At 68.5% G+C, this 12,689-nt stretch overlaps 1 protein-coding gene across 1 annotated transcript; it reads right to left on the minus strand.

Moving 5' to 3' along the window:
• Positions 1 to 107: 107 nt before the first annotated feature.
• Positions 108 to 11,885, minus strand: PPP1R9B (protein phosphatase 1 regulatory subunit 9B). Its single transcript, XM_086864216.1, has 10 exons — positions 10,443 to 11,885; positions 6,864 to 6,996; positions 6,650 to 6,770; positions 6,471 to 6,575; positions 5,118 to 5,253; positions 4,885 to 5,037; positions 4,730 to 4,783; positions 3,711 to 3,940; positions 2,630 to 2,726; positions 108 to 1,208 (listed from the first exon to the last, which is right to left on the minus strand). The coding sequence occupies exons 1-10, from the start codon at positions 11,709 to 11,711 to the stop codon at positions 1,155 to 1,157; spliced, it is 2,352 nt and encodes a 783-aa protein (XP_086720342.1). The 5' UTR covers positions 11,712 to 11,885; the 3' UTR covers positions 108 to 1,154.
• Between the last annotated feature and the right edge of the window lie 804 nt (positions 11,886 to 12,689).

The following is a 12,689-nucleotide window of genomic DNA, read 5'->3' on the forward strand; positions in this document are numbered from 1 at the left end:
CCCCGGACCCCCCCCTCATTAAATAGCCCCCTCCCCCCTCCCCGAGTGGCTCCAATCCAGTCGGACCCCCCAGCCCCGCCCCCCCCCCCCGCCCCGCGCGCCCCCCCCCCCCGCCTCCCCCTCCCAGTATAACCAGCTCTGGCTCCCAGTTGCCCCCACATCCAGTTACTGTCGGAGACTCGGGGGCGGGGGGCGCAAAATAGAAATGAAAAATAAAGGGGCTCCCCCCGGGCCGAGAGGGCGGGACCCCCCCGGAGCTGGGGGGGTGTCCCAGCCCCAGAGAAATGCTGTGGTTTTTTTTTTGGGGGGGGGGGTATTTACAGGTGAGGGGGTGGGAGCATCGCCCCCACCCCAGAGGGGACCCCCGAGTGTCCCCCCCCCCCGCCCAGGGAAGGCGAAAGCCCCGGGCTCGGGGGGGGCGTTGGCGGGGCCGGGGGGCAGCGGGGTGTCCCCACAGAGGGGTGCCAGGCAGCCCCCCATTCCCGGGGGGGGGCAGTGGGGCGGTGCCCCCCCATCCCCTGCGGGGCTTGGCAAAGGCTCGGGGGTCCCCCCCTGCCCGGCGATGGTGGCACTGAGGGGAGGGGGGGACACTTGGGGTCCCCCCCATGGCGGTGGTCCCGGGGTCACCTCGATGTGGGGCTGGGGGTGAGTCCGTGGGGGGGGGGGGGGAGGCCCCCGGGCCCCCCCGGCCGCGCTCCAGTGAGTCCCAAGAGAAGGAGCTGGGTCTGGGGGGGGCTCCCGGTGTCCCCCCCTGCGCTCCCCAGCATGGCTCACATTTGGGGTGGGGGGGACATTGTCCTGTGTCCCCCCCCCCCAGCGTCCAGCCCGGTGCCAGCTGTGTCCGGGGGCGGGGGGGGTCCAAGGGGGGGGGCGGGGGAGGCCTGGGGGGGGCCGCGCCCCCTCCCCACGGGTCCATCACGTCACCACGAGACTCACACTGGACACAGACACGAACGCGGGGTGTCCCCTGTCCCCCCCCGGACCCCCCCCGCTGTCTGTGCCCCCGTGGGGGGAGTGGGGGGCACCAGGAGGCCTTGGGGTCTCGCCCCCTCCCCGCTGGGGAAGGGCTGGGGAGGGGAGGGGGCAGGGCCGGGGGGGGGGGTGGGGGTCAGAGGGGCCCCCCCAGGCCGGAATCGCTGCGGTTTGAGGGTGGTTTAGGTCGGGTTGGAATTTTTCAAAGTCTGCAGCTTGGCCTCCAGTTCGGAGATCTGAAAAACAGCAAAGGGGACAGGTCTCAGCGGGGGGGGCCGGGGGGGACACACCGGGGACGGCGGGGGGGACACGGGGTGGGGATCCAGCGCTGGGGGGCGGGAGATGGGGACACAGGACATGGGGGGGACAGGGGGGACACCGAGGGGTGCGGACACGGGGAGGGGGAGTGGGGGACGGGGGGGACAGAGGGACACGTGGGGGGCACACGGGGGGGGCACAGGGGTGACTGGGGGGGACACGGGGGGCACACGGGGGGCACACGGGGGGCACAGGGGGGACACAGAGGCGACGGGGGGAGCACAGGGGTGACAGGGGTGACAGGGGGGCACAGGGGGGACACACAGGGGACACACAGGGGACACAGGGGTGACAGGGGGACACACGGGGGGCACACAGGGGACACACAGGGGACACACAGGGGACACACAGGGGACACAGGGGTGACAGGGGGGCACACAGGGGACACACAGGGGACACACAGGGGACACACAGGGGACACACAGGGGACACAGGGGTGACAGGGGTGACACACAGGGGACACACAGGGGACACAGGGGTGGCAGGGGGACACACGGGGGGCACACGGGGGGCACGGGGGGGGCACAGGGGTGACTGGGGGGGACACGGGGGGCACACGGGGGGCACAGGGATGGGCTGGGATGGGGAGGGGGCTGCAGGCAGGTGCTGGCTGAGTCTCTGTGGGATGGCAGGGGACGTTTTGGGGGTGATGGAGGTGGCTGAGTGGGGGGGCTCTGCTGGCTGTTGGGGACCTCCCCGCTGTGCCCTGGTGCCCCCCGGCCGGGCAGGGCCCCCGTGACCCCCCCGGGCGGGATCCTTTGGGATCCGGTGATCCCGGGGGATCCGCCCTGCCCCGCACGGCCCCGGCCCCACGGCGGGGCTGGCGCGGGATCCGTGGGGCTCGATGGGGGATCCAGCATGACCAGCATGGGATCCCAACGCCCGTCCCCGGGATCCCCGGGATCCCCGGGATCCCCGGGATCCCCGGATCGCCGCGCGCGGCCGGGATCCGCGGCCCGGGCACATCTCTCTCGCTCCCTTAGGGGATGTCGGGCCCCAGAGCGGAACCCGGGGCAGATCCACTGCGATCCAGAGCGGGATCCAGGCCCGGCAGGAGGCTCGGGGCGCCCGAGCAGATCCCGAGCCGATCCCGAGCGATCCGGCGGCGGGAGCAGGGTCCGGCGGGAGCAGATCCCCCACGCTCCGGCGTGGGATCCGCGGCTCAGTCCGGAGCTCCGGGGCCGCCCGGCGGGGTCCGGGGGCCGAGCAGATCCCGGCGGCCGAGCAGATCCCGGCGGCCGAGCAGATCCCCGGGATCCATCGCTGGCGCGGCGGGAGCGGCGTGGCCGGGCGGGGCGGGGGGTCAGGGACATCCCGCGTCCCGGCGCCCCGTGCCCACCTTCTCCTGCAGCTTCTCCATCTCCTCCTTGTGCGCCAGCTCCGACTCCTCCAGCACCCGCCGCTGCGCCGTCTCCTTCTTCAGGAACTCGATCTCCCTGCGGGGACGCGCAGGGGTGGCCGCTCGTCCCCACGGCCCCAGGGACCGCGGGGTCTGGGGGCTCGGGGGGCTCGGGAGGCTCGGGGGGCTCGGGGGGCTCGGGAGGCTCGGGGGGCTGCTGGGGCCGGGATCTCCGTGGCCGGGGATGCTCAGGGAGGAGCTGCTGCCCCTCGGACCGCGGGATCCTGGAAGGGCTCGGGTTGGAAGGGAGCTCAAGGCTCACCCAGGGGCAGGGACGCCTCCCACGGCCCCGGGGTGCTCCAGGCCCCCTGCGGCCCGGCCTTGAGGGACCCACGGCCAGGGGAAGGTCCCTGCGGTGGACAAAGGGTGCCCAGGGAGGATTTGGCACCTCGGGGATCTGTCCCTGCCCAAAGGGACCCCTCGAGGGTTCCACACCAAGGGCACAGGGACGGGGGCTGCCCGGGGAGGAGCCGGTGTCCAGGGGATGGACACACGGCCAGGGGATGGACACACGGCCAGGGGATGGACACACGGCCAAGAGATGGACCAATGGCCAATGGACCCACGGCCAGGGGATGGACACACGGCCAAGAGATGGACCAATGGCCAATGGACCCACGGCCAGGGGATGGACACACGGCCAGGGGATGGACACACAGCCAAGAGATGGACCAATGGCCAATGGACCCACGGCCAGGGGATGGACACACGGCCAATGGACACACGGCCAGGGGATGGACACACGGCCAGGGGATGGACCAATGGCCAATGGACACACGGCCAGGGGATGGACCAATGGCCAATGGACCCACGGCCAGGGGATGGACACACGGCCAGGGGATGGACACACGGCCAATGGACACACGGCCAGGGGATGGACACACGGCCAGGGGATGGCCCGGCCCAGGGGATGGCCCAGCCCAGGGGCACAGTCTGTGCCCAGGGACAGGGGTGCCGGGGGATGGGACACTCTGGGGACGGGTCCCTTCCCGAGGGGACAGCGGGGGCTGCCCTCACTCACTTCTGCTGGTACTCCTTGATGAGCCGCTTGGCCTTGCTGTACTTGCGCTCCAGGGTCTGGTACTGGGCCTGGGTCTCCTTGAGGTGCTCGTCCACGGCCTGGCACAGGTTCTGCGCCTCCATCCAGTACCCCTCCAGCTTCTCCATGCGCTCCTTGTTCTCCTCCACGCTCTGCTCCAGCTGGGCCTTCTCGGCCCTCCAGCGCGCCTTCTCCTGCTCCAGGCACTGCAGCTGGGGACAGCGGTGTCACCACGGGCTCCCCGCCGGGGAACGGCCATGGGAGGTGGCACAGCATGGCGTGGCATGGCACAGCCGGGTGACACAGGCAGGTGACAGAGCCAGGTGACAGAGCCAGGTGACAGACAGATGACAGGTGACAGACAGGTGACAGAGCCAGGTGACAGGTGAGAGGCAGGTGACAGGCAGGTGACAGGCAGGTGACAAGCACGTGACAGGCAGGTGACAGAGCCAGGTGACAGGCAGGTGACAGGTGACAGGCAGGTGACAGAGCCAGGTGACAGGTGAGAGGCAGGTGAGAGGCAGGTGAGAGGCAGGTGAGAGGCAGGTGAGAGGCAGGTGACAAGCACGTGACAGGCAGGTGACAGAGTCAGGTGACAGGCAGGTGATACGCAGGTGACAAGCACGTGACAGGCAGGTGACAGGTGACAGGCAGGTGACAGAGCCAGGTGACAGACAGATGACAGGTGACAGACAGGTGACAGGTGAGAGGCAGGTGACAGAGCCAGGTGACAGACAGATGACAGGTGACAGCCAGGTAACAGCCAGGTAACAGCCAGGTGACAGGCAGGTGACAGGCAGGTGACAGAGCCAGGTGACAGACAGATGACAGCCAGGTGACAGGCGGGTGACAGCCAGGTGACAGGCAGGTGACAGGCAGGTGACAGGCAGGTGACAGCCAGGTGACAGGCAGGTGACAGGCAGGACGTGGCCATGCAGGGCAGCTGGAGAGGGGCATTCAGGGTGTCCCCCCCACCCCGGGCAGGCAGGACCCCCCCTCACCTTCCTCTTGAGCTGCTGGATCTCAGCCTCGGTCACGGCGTGTTTGATCTGGAGCTGTGGGAGAGCCGGGGGGGCACGGGGTGGGCACAGGGTGGGCACAGGGTGGGCACAGCCCCCCCCCGGGCACCCCCTGCCCTTCCCCGACCCCTCCTCACCTCCTTGAACTTGTGCACCAGCTTCTCGGGGTCCATCTCCACGGGGGACAGCGCGTCCTCGTTCTCGGCCAGCTCGAACACCTCGATGGCCATCTCCCCGCTGGGGAACATGGGGCTCATCTCCTCCTCCTCGTCCGTGGCGTATTCCCCGGTCTGCGGGGGGCACGGGCCGGCCTTGGCACCTGGGGGTCCCCAGAGTGCCGCCCCCGGCCCCGTGTCCCCTGTCCCCTCACCTCCTCGTCATCCTCGGTGTACTGGGTGTAGCGCTGCTCCATCATCTCCCGCTGCCACCGCTCCTGCTCCAGCGTCTGCTGGATCAGCTGCGCCACCTCGCTCTGCTCGCCCGGCTTCTCCCGCCCGATCAGGAACCTGGGGGGCACCGCGGGTCAGGGGGCACCGCGGGTCAGGGGGCACCGAGGGTCAGGGGGCACCGAGGGGCAGGGGAACCGAGGGGCAGGGGAACCGAGGGGCAGGGGAACCGAGGGGCAGGGGAACCGGGGGGCAGGGGAAGCAAGGGGCAGGGGAACCAAGGGGCAGGGGAACCAAGGGGCAGGGGGCACCGCCGGGCAGGGGGCACCGAGGGGCAGGGGACACCGGGGGGCAGGGGCACCGAGGGGCAGGGGGCACCAAGGGGCAGGGGACACCGAGGGGCAGGGGAACCGAGGGGCAGGGGAACCAAGGGGCAGGGGCACCGCAGGTCAGGGGAACCAAGGGGCAGGGGAACCAAGGGGCAGGGGCACCGCAGGTCAGGGGAACCAAGGGGCAGGGGAACCAAGGGGCAGGGGAACCAGCGGGCAGGGGAACCAAGGGGCAGGGGAACCGGGGGTAGGGGGCACCGAAGGGCAGGGGCACCGCGGGGCAGGGGAACCAAGGGGCAGGGGGCACCGCAGGTCAGGGGAACCGGGGGGCACAGGGGACATCCAGGGGACACACCCAGGGGACACCCGGGGGACACTGAGACACCCAGGAGGCACAGGGGACATCCATGGGACACACCCAGGGGACACCCGGGGGACACTGAGACACCCGGGGGGCACAGGGACACTGGGGGAACACAGGGGACATCCATGGGACACACCCAGGGGACACCCGGGGGACACTGAGACACCCGGGGGGCACAGGGGACATCCATGGGACACACCCAGGGGACACCAAGGGGACACAGAGACACCCAGGAGGCACAGGGGACATCCATGGGACACACCCAGGGGACACCCGGGGGACACTGAGACACCCGGGGGGCACAGGGACACTGGGGGGACACAGGGGACATCCATGGGACACACCCAGGGGACACCCAGGGGGCACAGGGACACACAGGAGGCACAGGGGACATCCATGGGACACACCCAGGGGACACCCGGGTGACACAGCCAGGGGGGACAGGGGGACATCCCCGCACCTCTCCGGGAGCGCTGGGTTCAGGGGGCGTTGTGGGGGCTGGGGATGAGTTGGGGGCACCACGGTGACACTCTGGGGGGAGATGGGGCGCTCTGGGGACAGGCTGAGGGGACAGGCCGTGGGGCAGGGATCCCCAGGGCGCTCAGCACGCACTGGGGGGGTCCCGGGGGTCTGGGGGCTCCTACCGGACGCGGCCCTTGGTGTTCCTGAGCACGGAGGCGGCGAAGCTCTGCGTGACCCCCACCAGGCTGGTGCCGTCCACCTCCACGATCAGGTCGTTCACCTGGATCCTGGGGACAAGGACAGGTCACAGCCCCTGGCCAGCCCCGGCAGGGCGGCGGCAGCCGGCAGCTCCCGGCCCTACCTGCCGTCCCGGTGCGCCGCCCCTCCTTCCGTCACCGTCTTGACGAAGATTCCCAACTTCTCCAGGCCCATGTCGGCCCCCGCGCCCATCCCGATGATGCTGATCCCGAGCCCTTCCGAGTCTGCGGGGACACACACAGCCGTGTCCTGCCCGGCTGGCACCTGCAGGGCGCCCTGGGGGTCCCGGGGGGGCGCTTTGGGGGGGCAGGACCCACCTTTCTCCAGCTCCACGGGGAACAGGTCGAGCCTCTCCACCCTCTTCTCCAGCTCGTACTCGGCCGAGGCCGCCATGGGATCCACGTCCTCATTGCGGCGGTCGTAATCCTCGTTGGAGTAAGTGCTGAACACCTGGGGGGCGAGGGGGGCTCAGCCGGGGGCGGAAACCCCCCTGGGACCCCAAAATCTGGGATGGGAACCCCAAAAAACTGGGCTGAGAACACCAAAAATTTGGGCCTGGGACCCCAAAAATTTAAAATGACAACCCCAAACACCAAAAATTTGGGCCTGGGACCCCAAAAATTTAAAATGACAACCCCAAAAAACTGGGCTGAGAACACCAAAAATTTGGGCCTGGGACCCCAAAAATTTAAAATGACAACCCCAAAAAACTGGGCTGAGAACACCAAAAATTTGGGCCTGGGACCCCAAAAATTTAAAATGACAACCCCAAAAATTTGGGATGAGAAGGGTTAGGGGTAGGAACGGCAAAAATTTGGGCCTGGAACCTCAAAAATTTCAGATGAGAAGCCCAAAAATCAGAGCCAAAACCCCAGAATGCTGCGCCTAAAACCTAAAAAACAGAACCGAAGACCCCAAAACCCTGAGTCTAGAGCCTAAAGAACCCGAGTCTAGAACCGAGTCTAGAACCGAGTCTAGAACCAATCTAGAACCCGATCTAGAACCTGCTCTAGAACCTCTAGAACCCGATCTAGAACCTGCTCTAGAACCAATCTAGAACCCGATCTAGAACATGCTCTAGAACCTCTAGAACCCGATCTAGAACCTCTAGAACCCAGTCTAGAACCTGATCTAGAACCTCTAGAACCCAGTCTAGAACCTGATCTAGAACCTGGTCTAGAACCCGGTCTAGAACCGAGTCTAGAGTTTGAGGCTGGAACCCAAAGGGAGGGAGGGAGGGAGGGAGGGAGGGAGGGAGGGAGGGAGGGAGGGAGGGAGGGAGGGAGGGAGGGAGGGAGGGAGGGAGGGAGGGAGGGAGGGAGGGAGGGAGGAAGGAAGGAAGGAAGGAAGGAAGGAAGGAAGGAAGGAAGGAAGGAAGGAAGGAAGGAAGGAAGGAAGGAAGGAAGGAAGGAAGGAAGGAAGGAAGGAAGGAAGGAAGGAAGGAAGGAAGGAAGGAAGGAAGGAAGGAAGGAAGGAAGGAAGGAAGGAAGGAAGGAAGGAAGGAAGGAAGGAAGGAAGGAAGGAAGGAAGGAAGGAAGGAAGGAAGGAAGGAAGGAAGGAAGGAAGGAAGGAAGGAAGGAAGGAAGGAAGGAAGGAAGGAAGGAAGGAAGGAAGGAAGGAAGGAAGGAAGGAAGGAAGGAAGGAAGGAAGGAAGGAAGGAAGGAAGGAAGGAAGGAAGGAAGGAAGGAAGGAAGGAAGGAAGGAAGGAAGGAAGGAAGGAAGGAAGGAAGGAAGGAAGGAAGGAAGGAAGGAAGGAAGGAAGGAAGGAAGGAAGGAAGGAAGGAAGGAAGGAAGGAAGGAAGGAAGGAAGGAAGGAAGGAAGGAAGGAAGGAAGGAAGGAAGGAAGGAAGGAAGGAAGGAAGGAAGGAAGGAAGGAAGGAAGGAAGGAAGGAAGGAAGGAAGGAAGGAAGGAAGGAAGGAAGGAAGGAAGGAAGGAAGGAAGGAAGGAAGGAAGGAAGGAAGGAAGGAAGGAAGGAAGGAAGGAAGGAAGGAAGGAAGGAAGGAAGGAAGGAAGGAAGGAAGGAAGGAAGGAAGGAAGGAAGGAAGGAAGGAAGGAAGGAAGGAAGGAAGGAAGGAAGGAAGGAAGGAAGGAAGGAAGGAAGGAAGGAAGGAAGGAAGGAAGGAAGGAAGGAAGGAAGGAAGGAAGGAAGGAAGGAAGGAAGGAAGGAAGGAAGGAAGGAAGGAAGGATAAGAAAGATGGGGTGCCTCAAATCCCTGGGGGTGCCCCCTCGCCCCTCCCTGGCCCAGCTGGGATGTGCCACCAGGCCGCTGTCCCCAGGCTGGTGACATTCCCTGTCCCCTGGGGGCTGTCCGGGAGGGGCTGGCAGATGTCCCTGGAGGGGCCCCGGCCCCTCGGTGCGGCGGAGCGCTGGATTAGGGACAGCACACGGGGATAAAGCCTGGCCACAAAGGGCATTAGGGATGAGTGTCAGGGGACAAAGGCCGGTGACACCCAGGGACGGGCAGGGCAGGGGACACACCAATGCCCCCCTGTCCGCAGGAAGGCCCTGGGGGGCTGTGGGGGTCCCCTGCGGTGCCCCCCATCCTGTCCCTGGGGGATTTGGGGTGTGGGAGGGGCCTGCAGCGGGTGCCGGGGGGAGGGGCTGGAATGTGTCCCCAGCGCGGGGCTGGGAGGGGGTCCCCAATGTCACCCACCCCCCTCCAGTGGGTTTGGGGGGCTCAGCATCACCCGGGAAGGGATTTGGGGTGCTCTGACACCTGGGTGTCCACCCCACCCACCCCCACAGGTGCCCCCCAGCTGAGAGGCTTCGGGTTGAGCAGAGCACCCCAAAACCCCCCCCATCCGCGGGGTGAGAAAAGCACCCAAAAAACCCCAAAACCCCCCCATCCACGGCCAGGGCACCTCCCCCCGGGCCGGGCCGGCTGCGTCCCCCGAGGCCACCGTGGGCACGCAGCCCCGCAGCTCAGGGCCACCGGTGTCCCCTGGCCGGGCCACGGCAGTGCCTGTCCCCCGTCCCAGGTGGGGCCACCCACCCGCTCTGACTCAGAGCCAGAATATAGGCCGGGCTCTAAAAATAACCCGGCTCCGGCACAAAGCAACCGCTGCTCCTGCGGTCGGGGGGATCCGTGCGGCAGGGAACACCCCAAAATAGCTGCACGGCCCCTTTATCCCCCCCCCCCATCCCGGGTGGAGACCCCCGAACCCCGCAGGATCTCTGCCGGGAGCGGGGGGTGCTGCCGCCCACCCGGCCACGCTGCCGAGGCACTTCCCCTTCCTCCCCTTCCTCCCCTTCCTCCCCTTCCTCCCCTTCCTCCCCTTCCTCCCCTGCTTCCCCTTCCCGAACCGTCCTGGGCACGGCTTTGGGCACGGGGGGGGCACATCACGGCCACCGTGTCCCCAGGGACCCCCAACCCCGGGGGTGGCCCAGCCCCGGCCCCTCACACCGGGCTCTTCCGGGCATCCCCACCCAAAATATCGAGCGGTTTTGGGCCGGCCCGGTCCCGACGGGGGGGTGGCACCGGCTGCTGTGCCTGGCCCACCGCAGCGGGTCCCAGCGCCACCTGTCCCCATCCCAGCGGCCCTGGGGTGTCCAGGCACGGCCCTTCCGTGAGCAGCTCACCAGCCAGGCCCTGCTTCCCCCAGCACGGGGACAGGGACGGGGACAGGGACAGGGACAGGGACAGGGACAGGGACAGGGACAGGGACAGCCCTGTCCCACGGGGGGCACGGGCACACAGACCCCCCAGACCCTTTTCCTGTCCCCACCAAAGGGGTCATTCTATGGGGGTCACACACCCCATGCTGGGCTGGCCATCACCCTGGGGTACCCCTCACCCTGGGGTACCCCTCACCCCGGTGTGCCCCTCTCCCTCGTGCCCCTCTCCCTGGGTTCCCTCCCCTCTCCCCAGCCGCCCCCATGCCCAGCCAGGCTCACCTGGATGGGGGCCGTGCTGAACTGGATCTTGCGGTTGGGGACGGGCTCCTCTTCCTCGGACAGCCCCGGGATCTCCACGCAGCCCGACTCGGGCTCGTACAGCCCTTCGGCCTCCTCCTCCTCCTCCAGCCCGCTGCCCCCCGAGTCCTCCCCGAGCCCGCTGTAGGCACTTATGTCCACCAGGTCCGCCTCGGAGAAGTCCTCCTTCTTGGCCTCCTCGGAGCCATCGCCCTCCTCCGCCCGCTCGCCTTTGACGCCCTCCTCGCCCGCGGCCACCCCCGAGCCCCCGTCCAGCCGGGGGGCTGCGGCCGCCGGACCCTCGTCCCCTTTGGCCGCTTGTGGCGCGGGCACCGCTTCACCCGCCGCCGCCTCCTCCTCCTCCTCCTCGCCCTCTCCGCTCTCCTCCACCTCCACGGGCTTGATCTTGCAGACCTCCTGCACCCTCGGCGCCTCCTTCTCCGCCGGCCGCCCGCTCTTCCCCGCCGCCTTCTCCTCGTCGGGCGGCCGTGCCCGGCCCGGGGCGGCGTGGCCATCGCCCGGGCGTGCGGGCTCGGCTCCGGCCGCGAACACCCTGGGCCTCTTGGCCACCACCTTGGCGTTGAGCGGCGCGGCCCTGCCCTGCGCCTTGTGCAGGTTGTTCCTCAGGTCGGCCTTCTCGAAGACGGCGCTGAGCTGGCTCACGGTGGGCGACACGGCGTCCGCGTCCAGCTTGTCCAGGGACTCGGTGCTGCCGTTGAACCTCACCACCACGTCCAGCTTGCGGTCCTGGAAGCCGGCGCGCTCCTTGCGCAGCAGCAGCTTGGTGGTGGTGGCCTTCTCCTGCGGGCTCCTCTCGAAGATCTTGCGGGTCTCCTGCAGCTTGGAGAAGGGTTTGTCGGGCTTGGAGTCGAAGCGGCTGACGCGCTCCGAGACGCTGGTGCCCAGCTTGAGGAGGCTGCCCTGGTCCACGCTGTCGCCGAGGCTGCCGGCTCGGGGCAGGGACAGGCGCACCGGCTTCTCCTTGGCCTTGGCCAGGTCGCAGGCGCCCTCGGGGCCGGGCGCCGTCCCCATCTGCAGGAACATGTTCTTGATCCGATGCACGTTGGAGCCATACTTCTTCCCGCGGCTCTTCTTGCCGTCCTCGCCATCGGCCTCCTTTGTGGGCGCCAGGGCCTGGATGGTGGCCTCGTAGGCGTTCCGGTGCGGGGACGCGCTGCGCAGCCCCCCGGCCCCCGCCGCGCCCCCGGCCGAGGGGGACCCCCCGGCCCCGCCGGCCTCGGTCCTCAGCATGGTCCCGGCGCCCGCATCGCTCGCCGCCACCGCCGCCGCTGCCCCCGGGCCCCGCTACCGCGCCATGGGCGGGGGGCTGTGCCGGGGGGCTGTGCCGGGGGGCAGCGCTGCCCCGGCCCGGTCAGGCCATGGCCATCCCGCGGGCCCCTCCGCCGCGGCGCTTCTTCCTTCCTGCCTCCCTCCCTCCTCCTCCTCCTCCTCCTCCTCCTCTTCCCCTTTCTGCGCGCCGGTGATGGAGCCGCCGCCGCCGCCGCCGCCGCCGCGCTCTGCCCGCCCCGCTGCCCGCAGAGCCCTCTGGGTCTGAGCAGCGCTCGCTCTTCCTCTTCCTCAGCCGCGCTTCGGCCTCAGCGCCGCCGCCGCCGCCGCAGCCCGGCCATGGGGACCCCCCTGCGGTCCCCTCCCCACGCCCGCAGCGGGGTCCCCTCCCTGCGGCGGGGCCCCCCCGGCAGCCGCGCTGTGCAGTGTGGGGCCCCCCCCGCCGGCTCGGCCGCTGCTGCCACCCCCCGCCTCTGTCCCCGCGTGTCCCCCGCCTCTGTCCCCGCGTGTCCCCCGCTTCTGTCCCCGCGTCCCCCTCCCCAGATCTGTCCCCGGCTCTGTCCGCATGTCCCCCACCCCCTCAGTTCTGTCCCCATCTCCCCCCAGCGCTGTCCCCGTGTCCCCTCAGTCTCGTCCCTGCACCCCCCAGTTTTGTCCCCAACCCCCCGGATCTGTCCCTACATCCCCCCCATCCCGTCCCCACATCGTCCTTGCCTCATACCCCCCCGACTCTGTCCCCAGCTCCCCCCATCCTGTCCCCATGTCCCCCCCAGGTTGGTACCCACGTCCCCCCGCGCTATCCCCGCGTCCCCCCCAGTTTGTCCCCAGTCCCCCCAGGTTGTCCCCGTGTCCCCTCTGTGCCCGCATCCCCCCGCTCCCGTCCCCACACGTCCCCTGCTCCCCCCGCCCGGGGCCTCCCCACCCCCGAAGCCCCCCCGGTGT

This window comes from Cyanistes caeruleus, chromosome 27, assembly GCF_971803275.1.
Source record: "Cyanistes caeruleus chromosome 27, bCyaCae1.hap1.1, whole genome shotgun sequence".
Lineage (NCBI taxonomy): Eukaryota > Metazoa > Chordata > Aves > Passeriformes > Paridae > Cyanistes > Cyanistes caeruleus.